The sequence below is a fragment of the Bombus vancouverensis genome, chromosome 6, assembly GCF_051014615.1.
Source record: "Bombus vancouverensis nearcticus chromosome 6, iyBomVanc1_principal, whole genome shotgun sequence".
In the NCBI taxonomy this organism is placed as follows: Eukaryota; Metazoa; Arthropoda; class Insecta; order Hymenoptera; family Apidae; genus Bombus; species Bombus vancouverensis.
In genome coordinates this window covers 10,121,357-10,142,460 of record NC_134916.1, presented here as the reverse complement: position 1 = coordinate 10,142,460, position 21,104 = coordinate 10,121,357, and the positions used below count along the sequence as shown (strand labels likewise).

At 40.0% G+C, this 21,104-nt stretch overlaps 1 protein-coding gene across 2 annotated transcripts in view; it reads right to left on the bottom strand.

Moving 5' to 3' along the window:
* Positions 1 to 598: 598 nt before the first annotated feature.
* The window catches only part of LOC117158057 (band 7 protein AGAP004871), a 48,160-nt gene continuing 27,654 nt past the window's right edge, over positions 599 to 21,104 (bottom strand). For both annotated transcript variants that reach the window (XM_076619274.1, XM_076619273.1), the window contains exons 5-6: positions 3,744 to 3,909; positions 599 to 2,568 (exon numbers count right to left, since the gene is read on the bottom strand). In XM_076619274.1, the coding sequence (XP_076475389.1) occupies positions 2,347 to 2,568; positions 3,744 to 3,909 (388 nt within the window). In that variant the 3' untranslated portion in view covers positions 599 to 2,346. The remainder of the gene's footprint in view (positions 2,569 to 3,743; positions 3,910 to 21,104) is intronic.

Here is a 21,104-nt window from a genome sequence, read left to right as displayed (position 1 = left end):
CGTTGGTTCTCCGAGTCGTTCATTTTGGAGCTTAACAAGCGATTCCACGCAAGTCGTTGATCGCGCGCGTGCGAGTATGTGTTTCTACAGTTTACCCGATTGCCAGCAGTCTGCCGGGAACATAATTTCATCTTATCGTGTCTTCATTTTTACTGTCGTTTCGAAGTTACGTTTGCTCGCGAGAAAACCACGCGAGGAAAATAAAAGGCCATTTTTGCTTTCCGATCTTTATACCATCTGCTAGCTCGGAGGAACTACTTTAATATCATCGTTACTTCTCCTTATCGTTAAAATCCCAAATAGAATTGCAATAGAAGATTCGTAGTGAAGACGTTTCACCCATACAAGTAAACGCTACTTGCATACAAGCGAAATGAAAGAGACAAACCCAGAAATCTATTTGCTATTTATCGATAGCCATTCCTGGCGTTGTATCGACGATGAGGGAAAATACGACATTTCGAATCGTATGAATGGTTTTAACAAATATGACCAGTGCTTGATTAATATATCGATGATCTTGCTACTTTTCAGATAGACGTATGTGCGTTAATTAAACTTTTAGATAGCGACGTTCGTTGATGTGTACAAAACCATATGTATTTTATGGATACAATTTAATCTTGGGCTGCAGAGGCTACTTGTAAATTAATATCTTGTTTGAAAAGATAAAAATTAATTAATCAAGCCCCTGTCATTTCTAGATTAATATACTGCTTACAATTTTTTAATTAAAAATATATGCATTAACAAATCGTATATACTTCATGTTTGGTAAGAATTATCGTGTTGGTAAAAATTATCTTATAATTATCGAAAATTTGGATTTATATTTGTGAAAGGGGCTCGAGATGCTCATTTTGAAAAATGTTTAAAACACGCTTGAAACTGTGTAAAATTTAATTCTACGCCGTACATCGCGTCCATAATTAATACGAAAATGGTAGAGGTAGCTTATCTACTCGCACTTCAGTAACCACTTAACATTAAATATACTTCACGGAGACGTTAAATATAAATTCAATATAACACATCTTTTATTCGATGGAAATGTTATCCCTTTGATCAATTAATAATATGTTTTTGTTTGCTCCTGTTAACTGTTCCAAGTCCCAAGATATCTGATGACACGAGTTTATTATACGCCGCTTATTTTTCACAATGATGGAATAATTTCTCGCTTTTGATAGAAATGATATCGAGCACGCTTGAAATTATGCGAAAGCCAAAATGCTAAAACTTGAACGTGTGTTAAATCACTTGTAACGAACTCTACATTCACGAGAGAAAAAGTCCGATAAACTGAATACCTGTAAGCGTAGATTTTAAAGGCAGAATTCGTTATTGCTGCTTTTATTTTTAATTTGTAAAGCCAGACGTAAAAATTATATTCGACACGCATACTGCTGCACGTAGACGCATAGATAGATTCGTATCATGCGATCAACAATTTTTCAAAGCTCATATAGATATTCGTAGATTCATAAATCTGAAAGAATTAATGCACGAAAAATATCTGCTAGTAAGCGGTAAATTCGCGTACAAATTATAATATTGAGTTGGCAACTAAGTGATTGCGGATTTTGTCATTAGGTGGTATTAACAAAATCCGCAATCACTTAGTTGCCAATCCAATAACAATCGATCAGATCAAACATATCAAATTTCGTAACTTCGTGCGACTACAAAAATTTGGTACTAAAACGAAGTGGAACCTGATAGAAAAAAAACGCTTCATTGGGAAATCAGGGTACGTGGAAACCCTTTTCTAAGCACTGTCATTGTAAGCTGCAATCATTCCAAAACCATAAAACTTATATGTACCAACGCGTCTTTCTATCGCAATCGGTCGTTACGAACAGCAAACTCGAAATTTTCAACTTACGTGCGTTTTCTCTTCCTCGCGCAAAAGAAGAACTCTAATACGAACGTGTTTTCGTCAACGTATCTTCTCGTCGCAATCGTTCGTTGAAAAAGTCGAGCTCGCGACATTCGTCTACGCGTATATTTTCTTTTCGTCGCGTAAAGGCTCGGAGATCAAACGGGGAGCCCGGTGACGAATTACAAGTTTACCTATTTATTTGTCGAGTTTGTCGCGTTTCTGGTCGCGCGTCTGTCATTCCTACACACCAAAATCGCGCGAAATGAAACAGAGATTTTAGCTAAAGGGTGACGCGGTGCTTTGACGACCAACAAACGCGTCGAGTCTCGCGTATGCTCGTATCGGTTTCCAATCGAGCGTATCTGCTTACCAGTGAATTGGATCAAAGGTCACCCCAATTAATCCGACATACCGTTCGAAGTTGGCGAAATTTGCTAAGGATAATCGAAGTTTGACACACCTCTTCACTTTGACACGTCGATATTGTCTGCGTTTGAGTGGATGTCGGGCTGAACCTTGAGCTGCTTCGAGCATAACTGCTCCGACGATGTTCGAACAGCTTCTTGAATTGCGCTTGGATGGAAATTGTTAGTAAAGAACGGAGCCAAAAACTCGACCGGTAAGGGAAAGATGATGGTCGAATTCTTCTCCGCAGATATGTTGCTCAGTGTTTGTAGATATCGCAGCTGTTGGACATACAGTGAAAAATTCAGCGAACGTTGAATTTGTCTTTTAGCCTTTTCTATCGCGGAGTAGTCGAAGGGCACGCTGTTGTTTAAAAGTAACGCGTCATTCGCTTGTTTTCCAATCATTCGCGTTAGATATTAAGTTTGTTTCGAACCCTTCCAAACTAAATTTCTTCGAAAAATCACCTTAAACGAATAATTATGATAAAGTTAAGTTGTATCGTAGCTTGGAACTCGTAAAATTTCGCTACGATATTAATTCGATCGAATGATCGTACGAGAGAGTCCACTTATGGAACATAACACACATGCAACTGTGTTTTTACACGAAATTGTTTAACGATTCTATTGTATTATAATTTAGTTAGTCGGTGTTGAAAAATTCGGATTCTTTCCGCGCACTTGCAATGGCCATTTGGATTGATATTTTCGAAGCGTTAATATTTTCCGCGGTTTTTTCCCTCGAATTTACCATTCTAATTTCGCTGTACGTTCTCCATGGAATTTAATTACAGTCTGTTGGTTGATTTTTTATTCTATACTCTGTTTTATGGAGAAATGGTACAAAAATTTTTCGGAATAAAAGTTCAACATTTTAATACAAGCAAGTCTCTTCGATGCACGCAATTACGTTATGGTAAACAAATGCGTCTGTTGTTAGAGTGTGAAACCGTTTAAATGTTATTAGTAAACATATATCTACTGCAAGAAACGTTGCGAAAAAAATATTGCGTTGACTTTGAATGCGTTGAAATAAAATACTAAACTGAGTACCAGAACACGTCAGAGCCTAAAAGCTATCGCTTTCGTTCTAAATTATGTCATGACATTATGTCGTAAAATAAGTAGAACGTGCCATGTGCAAGTGTCTATGGAAATTGGCGAGTTAAGTTGAGATTAGGTTCTGGTCAGGTTTCGGTCCTATTTGGATGGATAGAATGGTTAAACGAAGACTTTCAAGAGACCTGCGTTGATTCCGTTACCGACGACTGTAGAAAGGTCGCCATAGTAACGTTCTAGAGAAACCAAAATAATTTGTTGGACGAAGGCTTAATTTAGTGGTACAGCGTAATTAACGGTAGATTCTCAACCACACACAGAGCAGCGAGAGAAGCAACGCAGTGGAATTACAAAGATATCTTTGACGTTCCTCGAGGAGACAGTCTGGAACGTACCTGAAGAGCAGCTGGACTCATGGAGATGACATCACTGGCCTCTTTCAGAGCACGGGAAGCCAGCATCTCTCCTTCCGCTGCAATCACTTTGGCCCGTGCCTCCCTTGCGGCTTCCGCCTCCGTGGCCATGGCTCGTTGCAGCTGCACCGGAAGTCGAACGTCCTTTCTAAATCACGAATATCCGTTACGTTTCGTTCGATCTACATCTACCTGTATATGCTTTGATGATCACGAATAAAATTTACTCGCAAAGGATAAAACTAATTTCTTGAATGAATATCCTAAGTTAAAGGTACAATTCAACTGAACCAAAGATCTATCAAATTTATTAATATTAGTAGAATTTTGTTTTAATTTCAATCAATTGAATGCAAGCTCGTTATTTGATATGTGGTGGCACTCGACCACGGAATTTTCCAACGGCTTCGCGACACAAAGCGCTATACCTTCAAAGCGTAAGGTCAACATACCTAATGTACCATCGATATTTCTACGGTTTTTTCGCCGAATATTCGGAAGATTGCATACGCGACAACCGTCGCAGACATCTGATAAACGCGTGCGTAGTGGGGATATCGAGGGACAACAAAGAATAGAATCCGTTTGTTTTCAAACCAAAGATTCATTCTGCCCCGAGCTGTGAGGTGCGAAAGGTTAGCGTCATAGCGAAGCAAACGCTATTAGAGGTACGTGATTATTAACTCTTGATAGTTAATCGTTAATCGTTAATTGTTGTTGATAGTTAATCGTTAATCGTTATTTGTTGTTGATAGTTAATCGTTAATTGTTGACCGTAAATTGTTGACTGTTGATTGTTAATAGTTTAATAAACTTTTTTGTTGAACATCAAGAGTATTTCTTGCGGACACCTTCGCCAACATACCACCTCCGATATTATTTTTATCAGTATCGATCGGATTTATCACTATCGGCCGTAAAAACGGTAAAGTTAACGAAATCAAATAAACCCATTGATCTCTGAATGCTGGATGATTCGGTCGATCCCATCTCTTATAAATTTAAACGTTCCTCTGCATGTGGCTTACATCGGCACAAAGAGAATTCGATAAGTATTTGAACAGCAATTCGTTTGATAGTGCTCGTTTCCACTTCAAGTTCAAAACGACTGTTCGTTGAGTGCAAGGGACAATACGGTCTGTTACGAAAGTAGTGTCGACACAGAGGTCACATAAAGCAAAGAAACCTCCTTTATTCCGGCCGTGTCCATGGAACTACGCCAAGCAACTTACCCTCTTCATCGTAACTCGAAACTATTCGCAAATGTGTCCGCTCTTGCGCGCTCCTACAGAATGACCCACTGCGCGTGAGATCTCTTTTAAGAATATGGATGATAAAACAACTTCATCTTTAACCCACAGCTATGTATCTTACTATGTACGTAGCTTTGGTTATTTCGAAGTCATATTTCTACGCTGTTTTACAGAGTTTTCCAAAGACAATTTTTATTTTTCTATGAAGCTTGAGCCGAGAAGTTTCAAAGTTTTACTGATATTATCTCAGGCGATTATATATCGTCAGAAGATACGATAGAAGGACAGAGAGCGATAGATCAATAATTAATATCGATTTATCTTGAAAAGATTCGCTTGAGTCTTGAAAAAGACGTCTGAATTAAATGAATTTAGTTGTATGAATGTGTTTAATATCGTGGTCCTACATCGATTGAAATATATGTTTCTGGACACGTTTATTGCACTGGAAGTGAAGTTCTGCGTGAAACAGGTCTGTCCCGGAAAAGCGAACTGGAATGTTCTCGAAACGTTGGAACAAAGCACAATGTGCTATTACAAACACGACTAAAAGCCGAAGAATCACAAACATATAATTTTCACGTAACTATAAAAATGTAATACTATGAAAATGAAATGTATAGAAGTTGATAAAAATGCTTTATCAAAAAATAAGGCAATGCGCTAGTACTTTTTGTAGTCCCAGTTACGCTATTCATTTAAAAACGATTTATTATTAATCTAAGTAAACTGATTCATTAATTTTTAACAATTACACTATTAATTTATAACAATATGGTCTCATTAATTAAAAATAATTATGTTCTTAATTTATAATAGTTATACCGTTTGACTATTATACAATAGTATAGTTATTTTCTGCATAAAGAGGCATTTGATATAAATTAACACAGTTCTAAATCAAAAACTAGTACTACAAAAGTATGAATTTAGTTTTGTATTGTAAAAATTATTAAAATTTTAAAAATGGTTATTGTAATAAATTGCTGAAGGCGTCAATTTGCAATAAAAGTTAAAAAATTATTAAATTTGATTGTATTCTAATGGAAAAATCAGTTTTTACATCAGCAAACCGTTAACGTGCTGTTTACCTTTTGTCACTTTGTCAAGTGTATGTTATTAGGTATATAAGGCACACGCGACTTGAGCTCGAGTTTCTTTCTTTTCGAACTCTCGTACTGTGAAAGTCGTAAAAACACTGTTACTAATTAAGTTATCAGTTTATAACGTTTGCGCTAATAATCAACAACATTTGAACTATTACTTTATAACATTTAAGCAACTAATTTACAACATTTAAACTATTAATTTACAACATTTAAACTATTAATTTACAACATTTAAGCTATTAATTTATAACATTTAAGCTATTAATTTACGACATTTAAGCAATTAATTTACAACATTTAAACTATTAATTTACAAGATTTAAACTATTAATTTATAACATTTAGGCTATTAATTTACAACATTTAAACTATTAATTTACAACATTTAAACTATTAATTTACAACATTTAAGCTATTAATTTATAACATTTAAGCTATTAATTTACGACATTTAAGCAATTAATTTACAACATTTAGGCTATTAATTTATAACATTTTCGTATTCTAATAACAAACATTCACAGTATATATTGTAATAACGAACGGTATAATTCTTGCAAACGATTGCAATGCATTCAAGGTATTGAGAAATATCTCACAATTTTCACCCAATATTTTTCATACTTGTTCCAGTTTCTTAATAATAATTCTTTAAGTTTGAAGAAATAGCAGCATCTTCTAAATGAACGTTTGATAAGGAAAAGAAGAAAATCGTAAAAACGATATTTAACATCTTTTCTACTCTCCCTACCCACCCCTTTATTAAAAAGCTTTATTTTCAGGAAATATTTGTGACCGCGCGCAATGCGGTTTGTAGAGTCAGTGTTTGCAACGCGATAGTTTCTTTTCAATATTTTAAAATCACGATAGTTTTGGTTAAAGTCGCGGAAACGCAGTCTTACTTGATATATTTTTGAACATTCGTTTTCGGTATTAGAGTCAGTGCATCTCTCAAGAGGATAAAGCCTCTCCATTGGCTGAAGAATGTAAGTAGTTTTATACAATGTATTTCAATTTGTTTGCTTCTTTGTAGTTCGTTTGAATTATTGTTAATTAGAAAATAAAAATGATCGATAATTTAAACAGCTATAAATGTTTTTTTTATTGGAATAAACTGTTAAAGTGTCAACATTCGATTAAAATAACATTGTCCCTGATATGCATCGAAAATTACTGAATTCTCAATTTCTTCATTCCAAACTTTTATATCAGAGTTTCATTTTGCTACATACTTATTACGGATTTTAGAATTTCAATCTCTATCATTACTAAAGATACAAATTTAATCAACTTCCATTTTTCGTTATCTCCAATTTTTCAAACGATCACTCATCGTGTTTTGTTCTGTAATAGATTTTTCGCAACCTCCACTTTCACCATTGGACCTTCAACGGTTCCTGCCTGATGTTAGTCTTCCTGATGATATTCGCTGAGGTGGCGTAGCATCCATGGTACGTCCTCTGTTTCTCCACTTCGAACGGTGAGTCGCATGCATTTCTGTTCCTCCGGTTACTCAATCACATCGTAGGATGAAAGGTCCGAATCGGCACGGGTGACTGGTTGTATTACGTAGAATTTTTTGCGAGCATAGTGACCGCGGGTATTTTTATACCCGTGAGTAGTAACATTCTTTTTTTAAATTTATTAGTTTAGGATAGGTCTTCTTGCACATCGCGATTATAATAGTTAGTTTTTTTAATAATTAGGTTAAACGTATACTCCTGAGAATATATTCGTGTTATTTATAAATATGCATGTTAATATTTCGTATGAATATTTGCAAATGGCAAATATCTACACGAATATACCTGTATGACATAAATATACTTGATTTTAAGCAATGAATTAATCGTGACAATATTAAGTCACGTTCGTTTATTTCACTTCGGCTAGAATTTAAAACATGAGTTAAAATTCATTTTTTTCCGTACAAGAATGTGTGAAATTTTACGTGCAGGAAGACACTTCGCGACAGGCAGATTTTTTAATCAAAGCAATAATTTTAAACACTGCTTCTGTACTTTCGAGCATGTGCTTTGATAAAGAGATCGCCTGAGATTATTTCTTTCTTACTAATATATTTCGAGTCAATTATTCCATTTGATTGAGTTTCAATCTTCTTCAGTTAACGCTACCTTTTTTGCAATATTAAAATTTTGTTCAGATTTATTAAATTAATGTAGTAGAGTTACTTTGTTACTATTAAATTAATAAAGTAGAATTACTTAGTTAATATTAAATTAATAAAGTAGAGTTAATCAGAAACGAAGTAGTAAAATATAAAATCAAAGAGCGTTAGTCCGTTAAATAAAAATTACACAAACTAATCATATTTTTAGATCAGGATTTTCAGATTTAACCCTTTCCGTGTCCATTGTCAGGACCTCATTTACGTGCCCAGGTGCTACTTGAATGGGAGAAAGACATTGGGCACGATGATCATATTTAATGTAATAATTTCTCAGCGACTGATGATGTGTTAGTGTTTCGTGCACGACGTATCTTCCACATTATGTGTGTGTGTTGTTAGGCCGTGGAACTGCGTCGCTTTTTTTCATTCGTTAAAACATCAAATATTAAAAATGTCGAGACATATATCGATTTAATTTACGTCTCGATACAATCACAATTTATGACAATATCGCCCACGCGATTAAGTGTAACCACGCTTTAAATATTGCCGTAAATTACAATTATAATTCCAAGTTTACTTACATTTATTTTAACGATATCATTTCCTCAGACGTGTTTTATTACGTTTTACGCAATGGTCACTAGCCTTCGTCAGTCGATTTCAGGAAAAAGGTACGTACCTTAGAGTGTGCATGATGTGTTATGCTCGGGTGTCGGAGGCGTCCCGGGACGTCCTCTCTAGTGTAGGACCTTTGCGCCCGGGCGTTTGTGTGAGAACCGTGGAGTGAGTGTGTTGGTGTACCTGCTTTGCCATTTTTTAAATATAGCATTAGGTAGGATAGGTAGTATACTTTCTGGTGTGTCTGTTAATTATAAGTAGGTAGGGCCGGGCAGGTTGGCACAGTCTCTGGACGGGTAGGCGCGTTTTCGTGTGACCAACCTGTTTCTGGAAAATTATTTGAAAAATCGACGGTGAAACTGGCACGAGTAGAGCATGCACTCGTCTCTGGTTTTGCCTTTCGATTTTTCGAATTTCGCGGTCGCGGTCGCGAGTAGGCTCGAAACGAACGTTTATCGCTCGATCACGCACTTGCGAGTGGGCAACGATCACTGCTGTGACAGAATCTATCAAGTCTTCGAAGTGCTATTTTATTTCTATATAGCATTATTTTTTAATTTTAAATACAGTATTCAATTTCTCATTTCACTATTTCGTATAAAACCAGTGGTAACACAGAGTGTAATTTTAAGATGTAATTTTCCATGTCTGCTCAAAACCAAGGAAACAACACACCATATTCATGGAATCAAGGAAGCGAGTGCAATTTAACCGAAGGCAACCACATCTTATCTGTAGCTGCACATGAGTCAGAGGACATTTCAAATCATGTTGTTGTTTTGCCTCGGAGTATCGAGACCGTTAGATTACAAGAAATGAAAGAACAAATAAACTCCGGGCAAAACAATGTCGCTGCTACAATGTCGCTTCATTATAAAATAATTTTGCATCTCTACTTCCAATGCTTAAAAACTGTTTATGTAAATGGGACCCGAGCGTAGTTACCTCCTCGAGGTGGGTCCCGGTAATTGGTATCGTTTCCCAAATAATAATACACCAAGTACTATTTTGAATATTAGTATTATTATTTGAGAAACGATATCAAGCTAAAAACTACTTCAATATAGTCTGGTCTTGATCATCCAAAATAGTTTTGGTGATCTAGACCGGACTAAGACCCCCCCGCGGGGGCGCCGTGGGACATCGTGGGACATCGCGGGACACCGTGGGATGCGAGCGTTTTAGTCTTAATTAATCTTAAGATAGATACCTATGTTATGTGCATTGTAAGCTCATTCTGTACAAAGATACTTATCTATCTTGGAACGAAAAATAAAAATCTCGTCTCTCGTGATGCCCTCGGTTACCACATTGGAAAAATTGTTCCCACGATTTATCGGTTCACGGTCGCTCAGTTCTTTCAAACCGTAGCGTGACGTACTCGCTCGCGCGTATTCCGGGTACGTGCGGGTCAACGTGCACTGGGCAACTCTTTGGATTCGTAAGTCGTCCCAAGCACACCTCTGTCTTGATGACTACTCGACGACTGCTCGTCGTTTGCCTCGAATCACGGGAGTTGTCATCGGACTGGTGATGCCTGCGATCCGCAATACTGTCCGATTGGTACTTCGGTACTCGGTCAGAGACCTGCATTTCACGTCCTCCGTAATCCTGTTCAAGTGGCGAACCCGCGGGGGTGGACCCCACTGTTCAGTTGGGGCCTTGCCTTTGTAATCCTGTTCAGCGGTCCCTCCCCGGGCCCTCACTTGCTCAGTTGGAGTGTGTTAAATCGCAGGCCTATTTGCTAGATCGCTAGTATCATCGGTTGGTGCCATCGACCGTGATAAGATCCAGACGACGTGACAGGAATCGGGCGAAGGTCAATGCTTGGGCTTTCCGCTGAACCTTAGGGTTATCCGGTGCACGGGGGTACGTTATGTAGGTTTGTCAGTTCTTTCGAGAGATCGTGATTTCGTTCGTTCCGGGCGCGCCGCGGGTTTTCTTCCATCGTCTGATTGTTGGGGCTCCCTTTCCGTAGTAGCCTCATATTGTTTCTTTCGTTCCAAATTAGACAAATGTGTCTTTGATATCGAATGCGGCCAGTAGGGTTGCGAATTATTGTACTGATCGATGTAATCGTTGTGTGGGAGATAGATGGTGTGTTATGTATGTTGTTTTACGTTTGTAAAGATTCGTGTAACTGCTGCGTAGGAGATAGGTGTTTCGCGGTTATGCTACGAAATAACTATCTCTTTACGCAGGCCCATGATGTAGAGTCAGAACTCGACATTCTTACCAATAGGTTGAATGTCGAGACCGATGCATAATGTTGAATCACTCATGGGCGGGTCTCGTGCGTAGTCACCTCCTCGTGGTGAGACCTGGTAATTGGCATCCTTTTCCAAAAACTAATAAGCTGATTAATCTTTGGAAAACGATACCAAGCCAAGAACTACGCAACAGTCCAGTTTGGATCGCCAAAAGCCTCTAAAAGAATTTTGTTCAAACTAATTGATAGTCGTAAACTAGTATTAAAGAAGTGTGAATTTAATCTTAGTTGGCAGAAACTATTAAAATGATAAAAATGGATGACGTATTAAATCGGCAAAACAATATCGCCGCTACAATGTCGCTTTATTATAAAATAATTTTACATCTCTGCTTCCAATGCTTAAAATCTGTTTATGTAAATGGGACCCGAGCGTAGTTACCTCCTCGTGGTGGGTCCCGGTAATTGGTATCGTTTCCCAAATAATAATACACCAAGTACTATTTTGAATATTAGTATTATTATTTGAGAAACGACATCAAGCTAAAAACTACTTCAATATAGTCTGGTCTTGATCATCCAAAATAGTTTTGGTGATCTAGACCGGACTAAGACCCCCCCGCGGGGGCACCGTGGGACATCGTGGGACATCGCGGGACACCGTGGGATGCGAGCGTTTTAGTCTTAATTAATCTTAAGATAGATACCTATGTTATGTGCATTGTGAGCTCATTCTGTACAAAGATACTTATCTATCTTGGAACGAAAAATAAAAATCTCGTCTCTCGTGATCTCCTCGCTTACCACATTGAAAAAATTGTTCCCACGATTTATCGGTTCGCGATCACTCAGTTCTTTCAAACCGTAGCGTGACGTACTCGCTCGGGCGTATTCCGGGTACGTGCGGGTCAACGTACACTGGACAACTCTTTGGATTCGTAAGTCGCCCCAAGGACACCTCTGTCTTGGTGACTGCTCGACGACTGCTCGACGTTCGCATCGGATCGCGGGAGTTGTCGTCGCGCCGGTGATGCTTGCGAATCTGTTGGGGATTCAGTCGTGGATCCGCAGTCCTGTCCGATTGGTACTTTGGTACTCGGTCAGGGACCTGCAATTTCACGTCCTCCGTAATTCTGTTCGGGCCCGCGGGACTGGACCCCACTGTTCAGTTGAGGTCAATGCCTTCGTAATCCTGTTCAGCGGTCCCTCCCCGTGAGTGGACCCCACTGTTCAGTTGAGGCCTCTTGCCTTCGTAATCCTGATCAGCGGTCCATCCCCGGGTTCCACATGTTCAGTTGGAGTGTGTTAAGTTGCTGGCCTATGTGCTGGATCCACGGCTGAATTACCCGTGGATCACTAGCATCATCGGTCGGCGCCATCGACCGCGACTCGTGTAAGTTTCGAACGGCGAAACAGGAATCGAGTTACGGTCAATTCTTGGGCTTTTCGCTGAACCTCGGGGTTATCTCGTGTACGGGGGTACGTCGTGTAGGTTTGTTAGTTCTTTCGAGAGATCGCGATCTCGTTCGTTTCGGGCGCGCCGCGATTTTTTCCTTTAGCATCTGATTCATCGGGCATTTTCTTGTTTACCCATTTTTAAGGGATACTTATTTAGATCACGTTAGAGTTTATAACTTTTCAGTATCTTCAATATCGTACAGTGTCGCAAAAATAGAACGATAACTAGTTTAGTACAGCGACTCGTATGCCCCTTCTGCGAGACACGAAATGGTATATACAGTGTCAGTAGCTACATTTTCTTCCTTTCATTTCAAGTTGGATAAATGTGTGTTTGATACCGAATGATGCCAGTAGGGATGCGAATTATTGTACGATATTTGTACTGATCGATGTAATCGTTGTGTGGGAGATGGATGTTGCGTTACGTAGGCTTTGTTCTACGTTTGTAAAGATTCATGTAAGCGCTGCGTCGGGGATATGTGTTTCGCAGTTAGGCTACGAAACAACTATTTCCATACGCAGGCCCATGGTTAAGTAGAGTCAAAACTCGACATTCTGCCAACAGGTTGAATGTCGAGATCGATGTGTAGTGCTACAAATACCCATGGGCGGGTCTCGTGCGTAGTCACCTCCTCGTGGTGAGACCTGGTAATTGGCATCCTTTTCCAAAAATTAATCAGTTGATTAATCTTTGGAAAACGATGCCAAGCTAAGAACTACGCAACAGTCCAGTTTGGATCACCAAAAGCCTCTAAGAGAATTTTGGATGATCTAGACTGGACTGCACCGTGGGACATCGTTGGACACCGTGGGACGTCGTCGGTCCAGTGTGGGTCACCAAATGCCGCGAAAAGAATTTTGGATGATCTACACTGGACTGCAACGTGGGACATCGTCGGTCCAGTGTGGGTCACCAAATGCCGCGAAAAGAATTTTGGATGATCTACACTGGACTGCAACGTGGGACATCGTCGGTCCAGTGTGGGTCACCAAATGCCGCGAAAAGAATTTTGGATGATCTACACCGGACTGCAACGTGGGACATCGTCGGTCCAGTGTGGGTCACCAAATGCCGCGAAAAGAATTTTGGATGATCTACACTGGACTGCAACGTGGGACATCGTCGGTCCAGTGTGGGTCACCAAATGCCGCGAAAAGAATTTTGGATGATCTACACTGGACTGCAACGTGGGACATCGTCGGTCCAGTGTGGGTCACCAAATGCCGCGAAAAGAATTTTGGATGATCTACACTGGACTGCAACGTGGGACATCGTCGGTCCAGTGTGGGTCACCAAATGCCGCGAAAAGAATTTTGGATGATCTACACTGGACTGCAACGTGGGACATCGTCGGTCCAGTGTGCGTCACCAAATGCCGCGAAAAGAATTTTGGATGATCTACACTGGACTGCAACGTGGGACACCGTGGGATACCGTCGGTCCAGTTTGGGTCTCCAAAAGCCTCCAACAGAATTTTGGATGATTTAGACTGGACTGCATCGTGGGACATCGTTGGACACCGTGGGACGTCGTCGGTCCAGTGTGGGTCACCAAATGCCGCGAAAAGAATTTTGGATGATCTACACTGGACTGCAACGTGGGACATCGTCGGTCCAGTGTGGGTCACCAAATGCCGCGAAAAGAATTTTGGATGATCTACACCGGACTGCAACGTGGGACATCGTCGGTCCAGTGTGGGTCACCAAATGCCGCGAAAAGAATTTTGGATGATCTACACCGGACTGCAACGTGGGACATCGTCGGTCCAGTGTGGGTCACCAAATGCCGCGAAAAGAATTTTGGATGATCTACACCGGACTGCAACGTGGGACATCGTCGGTCCAGTGTGGGTCACCAAATGCCGCGAAAAGAATTTTGGATGATCTACACTGGACTGCAACGTGGGACATCGTCGGTCCAGTGTGGGTCACCAAATGCCGCGAAAAGAATTTTGGATGATCTACACTGGACTGCAACGTGGGACATCGTCGGTCCAGTGTGCGTCACCAAATGCCGCGAAAAGAATTTTGGATGATCTACACTGGACTGCAACGTGGGACACCGTGGGATACCGTCGGTCCAGTTTGGGTCTCCAAAAGCCTCCAACAGAATTTTGGATGATTTAGACTGGACTGCATCGTGGGACATCGTTGGACATCGTGGGACGTCGTCGGTCCAGTGTGGGTCACCAAATGCCGCGAAAAGAATTTTGGATGATCTACACTGGACTGCAACGTGGGACATCGTCGGTCCAGTGTGGGTCACCAAATTCCGCGAAAAGAATTTTGGATGATCTACACTGGACTGCAACGTGGGACATCGTCGGTCCAGTGTGGGTCCCCAAATGCCGCAAAAAGAATTTTGGATGATCTACACTGGACTGCAACGTGGGACATCGTCGGTCCAGTGTGGGTCACCAAATGCCGCGAAAAGAATTTTGGATGATCTACACTGGACTGCAACGTGGGACATCGTCGGTCCAGTGTGGGTCACCAAATGCCGCGAAAAGAATTTTGGATGATCTACACTGGACTGCAACGTGGGACATCGTCGGTCCAGTGTGGGTCACCAAATGCCGCGAAAAGAATTTTGGATGATCTACACTGGACTGCAACGTGGGACATCGTCGGTCCAGTGTGGGTCACCAAATGCCGCGAAAAGAATTTTGGATGATCTACACTGGACTGCAACGTGGGACACCGTGGGATACCGTCGGTCCAGTTTGGGTCTCCAAAAGCCTCAAACAGAATTTTGGATGATCTAGACTGGACTGCATCGTGGGACATCGTTGGACACCGTGGGACGTCGTCGGTCCAGTGTGGGTCACCAAATGCCGCGAAAAGAATTTTGGATGATCTACACTGGACTGCAACGTGGGACATCGTCGGTCCAGTGTGGGTCACCAAATGCCGCGAAAAGAATTTTGGATGATCTACACTGGACTGCAACGTGGGACGCCGTGGGACAACGTTGGACACCGTGGGACACCGTTGGACACCGTGGGACACCGTTGGACACCGTTGGACACCGTTGGACACCGTTGGACACCGTTGGACACCGTTGGACACCGTGGGACGCCGTGGGACGCCGTGGGACGCCGTGGGACGCCGTGGGACGCCGTGGGACGCCGTGGGACGCCGTGGGATATGTCTTGGTTATGTCGAATCCATTCTGAGCTCATTCTGTACAATGATACTTATCTGACTTGGAACGAGGTATAAAAATCTATTCTTTTTTTCCACTGAATCTTGCGGTTATTTTGTGCACAAGAGTGCGTCGCGTGAGTCCATTGATTCTTCTGAAAGATCCCGATGTATGAAATCATTCTCTTATTTCAAACCAATTTTTAACGAATTATCTTATTGTTTCAAAGTGAGTTATAACGTCATAAACTTGCAAATTAGTAACAGGTAGATTCAAATACCTCGAAACAAGGTTTCGCGCGCGTTTGCTCAGTATTCTTTAAATATATTTAGTGGCGAACTTTTGAATTCTTGCAAATATTTTCCATTATTTAAAACACGCGACTGTAGTGTATTTTTGGAATGTATATTTCGTATTCTAATAACGAAAATTCACAGTATATATTCTAATTGCGAACAATATTATTCTTGCAAACGATTGCATTGCATTCACGTTATTCATGAGCATTTGTTTGCTATCGAAAAATATCTCACAATTTTCAACTAAATAATATTTTTCAAACTTGTTCCAATTTCTTAATAATAATCTTTAAGCGTAAAAAAATAGCAGTATTTTCTAAATAAACGTTCGATAGGAAAAAGAAGAAAATTGTCGAAACGACGCTTCGCTTCTTTCTCACCCCCCCCCCCACCCGCCCTTAAACAACCACCATTTCCACCATTGGACTTTACACGGTTCCTGCCTGATGTTAGTCTCCCTGATGATATTCGCTGGGGTGGCGCAGCATCCATGGTACGTCCTCTGTTTCTCCGCATCGAACGGTGAGTCGCATGCATTTTTGTTCCTCCGGTCACTCAATCATGTCGTAGGATGAAAGGTCCGAATCGGCACGGGTGACCGGTTGTATTACGTAGAATTTTTTGCGAGCATAGTGACCGCGGGTATATTTTATACCCGTGAGTAGTAACATTCTTTTTTTAAATTTATTAGTTTAGGATAGGTCTTCTTGCACAGCGCGATTATAATAATTAGTTTAAATACATACACTTGAGAATATATTCGTGTTATTTATAAATATGCATGTTAACATTCCGTATAAATATTTGCAAATGGCAAATATGTACACGAATATACCTGTTTAACATACTTGATTTTAAGCAATAAATTAATCGTGACAATATCAAGTCACGTTCGTTTATTTCATTTCGGTTAGAATTTAAAATATGAGTCAAAATTCATTTTTTCCCGTACAAGAATGTGTGAAATTTTACGTGCAAGAAGACACTTCGCGGCAGGCAGATTTTTGAATCAAAGCAATAATTTTGAACACTGCTTCTGCACTTTCGAGTATGTGCTTTGATAAAGAGATCGCCTGAGAATATTTCTTTCTTAGTAATATATTTAGACTCAATTATTCCATTTGATCCAGTCTCTGTCTTTTTCAATTAACGCTACCTTTTTTGCAATATTAAAGTTTTGTTCTGATTTATTAAATTAATAAAGTAGAGTTACTTAGTTACTATTAAATTAATAAAGTAGATTTAATCAGAAACGAAGTAGTAAAATATAAAATCAAAGAACGTTAGTCCGTTAAATAAAAATTATACAAACTAATCATTTCTTTTAGATCAGGATTTTCAGGTTTAACCCTTTCCGTGCCCATTGTCAGGATCTCATTCACGTGCCCAGGTGCTACTTGAATGGGAGAAAGACACTGGGCACGATGATCTAGAATTAAGTAATGTAATAATTTGTCAGCGACTGACGATGTGTTAGTGTACCGTGCACGACGTATTTTCCACGTTATGTGTGTGTGTTGTTAGGCCGTGGAACTGCGTCGCTTTTTTTCATTCGTTAAAACATCAAATATTAAAAATGTCGAGACATATATCGATTCAATTTACGTCTCGATACAATCACAATTTATGATAATATCGCCCACGCGATTAAGTGTAACCACGCTTTAAATATTGCCGTAAATTACAATTATAATTCCAAGTTTACTTACATTTATTTTAACGATATCATTTCTTCAGACGTGTTTTATCACGTTTTACGCAATGGTCACTAGCCTTCGTCAGTCGATTTCAGGAAAACGGTACGTACCTTAGAGTGTGCATGGTGTGTGTTAAGCTCGGGTGTCGGAGGCGTCCCGGGACGTCCTCTCTAGTGTAGGACCTTTGCGCCCGAGCGTTTGTGTGAGAACCGTGGAGCGAGTGTGTTGGTGTGCCTGTTTTGCTATTTTTTAAATATAGCGCTAGGTAGGATAGGTAGTATACTTTCTGGTGTGTCTGTTAATTATAAGTAGGTAGGGCCGGGCAGGTTGGCACAGTCTTTGGTCGGGTAGGCGCGTTTTCGTGTGACCAACCTGTTTCTGGAAATCTGATTTGAAAAATCGACGGTGAAACTGGCACGAGTAGAGCATGCACTCGTCTCTGGTTTTACCTTTCGATTTTTCGAATTTCGCGGTCGCGGTCGCGAATGGGTCGAGACGAACGTTTATTGCTCGAGCACGCACATGCGAGTGAGCAACGATCACTGCTGTGATCGTTGGTCAGTCCATGTGCACTTCAATCAGCTTCCGCGGTTTATATTTTTATTTTACCTTGGTAAGTTTTTTTTTTTGTTTGCGATTTAGAAGTCTCGAGCTTAGATTTAAGTTTCAGCGGGCATTGCGCCCGAAGAAAGAAGAGGCTATAAGCCGAAGAGGCCCGGCAAACTGCCACTCAAGAGGGCAACTACTAATGGCTCCCCATCCTCTGGGTCATCCAGAGCATGGGAAGTCATTATTGTTACTACTTTGTCACTATGCTCGATTTTAGTATTTGTAGTAGTAGTAGTAGTTTGCTTTTTTGGCCGATGTATATATCGGTCCATCGTCCCATTGGGCAAATCGCGATTTTTCTTATTAGTGTTGCGACAAATTAATTGCGGATTGTATTAGAGTTGCGAAATAACATCGCGGCTTTTCATTAGTGTGGCGAGAAAATGATTACGGTTTGAATTAGAGTTGCGATAAAATGATAATCGCGTTTGCTTTAGAGTTGCGAATTACGATATCGCGATTGTCTTTTGCCATTTTTATTATGAATTTTTACAATTTCTTATAGAACTATACGTATCAGAATTTATCTTGTTTTCTATTGTTTAAAATTAGATTATAAATATGTTAATTTTTAATTAATTTTATAGTATTGCAAGTAGCAATACCAGAATATTTAAAGTAGCTTTTTTATATAGTAAATAGTAATTTTTATTAAATTCACTATAAGAGTTAGCGTTGCGATATTGTTCCATCGCGAGTTCTGCTTATTTTTCCTTTTAGCGTTGCGATAATAAATGATCGCGTTTTGTTAAGTAGTGTTGCGTTCACAAACTGCCCTAACCCCCCGACTGCAATTGTCGGACACTGTTCCTGGATCACACGTTCAGCTGCAAGAGCTGTGCAAGTGTGATCGTTCATCAGCAACCTCTTAAATGGTTGCACTTCGATCTCTCGCTATTAGTGTTGCGTATTGCTAAAATACGAGTGCGTAGATTTATACTTATTAGTGTTGCGTATCAAATATCGGGAATTTTCAGGCTTAATTTTTTTTTTTTAATGGTAGATTATCGATATTGCAGATATAACGAAGCACTCATCGCGGTTTGATTTTGAAAATTTTCTGCTTCATAAATATTAGTAGTAAATTAGTGTTGCGAAACAAGAATATTCAGTTCCACTCTCGGCGTGTTGATCGGGTTTATATAGAGTGGAATACGATTGAATTTTAGTAGCCCTTCTGGCTACTGCTTTGTTTCCTTTTCAGCGCCCCCTCTTACCACGTTTATTACTGAAAATACTGCTATAAGACATGTTTCTTGGTCAGCGTTAACGTTACCATAACTGATAAAATACAAAACTTTATTACGAATGTATATTATATATAGATTTACATATATGAAACTGTGAGCGATTTCATGCACAACAAAGTATTATAATGAAATATCTTAATGTTGCTATGAAGGCTTAAAATATTTTTTAAAATTTAATTCATTGCAATTGGAATCAGCGCTGGTGATTGTTCGTTCTTAGAACCATGACTTTTAACATTTTTTCGACCGCGATATTTTCAATGTTTTAACAGTAATATAGAATTTTATAAATATTCGAATTTCATATTGATTTTTTTTTTTTTTTTTAATTCAGATTAAATTCAATTACATAAAATTCTATTTTTTAACGTAACCCTAGTTTCGATTAAAAAGATACAAATGATTCTCTATATTTGCTAAAATTTAATCAATAGTAATTTGATCTATAATTAACCATTATTAGTAGTTTATTTTTCATGTATAAAATGTTCTCGTTTTAAAGATACTTGCTTCTTTCATGTACCACATCAAGTAAATGAGTTTGTTTCAAATTTATCAACTAGCAGAAAGTAGATTTCAATTACATACATGAACATTTCATAGCATATTAAATATGTATGCTAGATACCGAAATGATTTTTCTTCCATTGTCTGATTGTTCAGGCTTCTTCCCGTTTCCCCATTTTTAAAAGAAGCATATTGCGGTAACGTTGGAGTATATAACTTTTCGATATTTTCATAAGTTTAGTACAACGAGTCGTATGTCTCTTCTGCAAGACTCTAAATTGTATATGCAGTGTCAATAGTTTCATTTCCATTCTTTCGTTCCAAGTTAGACAAATGTATCATTGATACCGAATGTCGCCAGTACGGTTGCGAATTATTGTGCAATGCTTGTACTGATGGATGTAATCGTTTTTGCAGATTCATCAGTTGATTAACTTTTGGAAAATCACTACATCGATAAGTACAAACATTGTACAATAATTCGATACCAAGATAAGAACCACGCTAATACAGTCCAGTTTGGATTACGAAAAGACACGAAGAGAATTTTGGATAATCTAAACTGGACTGCAACGTGGGACGCCGTTGGACACCGTAGGACGCCGTTGGACACCGTAGGACGCCGTTGGACACCGTGGGACGCCGTTGGACACCGAGGGACGCCGTTGGACACCGTGGGACGCCGTTGGACACCGTGGGACGCCGTTGGACACCGTGGGACGCCGTGGGACATCGTGGGACGCCGTGGGACATCGTGGGACGCCGTGGGACATCGTTGGACGCCGTGGGACGCCGTGGGACACCGCTGGACACCGCTGGACACCGCTGGACACCGTTGGACACCGTTGGACACCGTTGGACACCGTTGGACACCGTTGGACACCGTTGGACACCGTTGGACACCGTTGGACACCGTTGGACACCGTTGGACACCGTTGGACACCGTTGGACACCGTTGGACACCGTTGGACACCGTTGGACAACGTTGGACGCCGATGGACACCGTTGGACACCGTTGGAGAACATTGGACGCCGTGGGACGCCGTGGGACG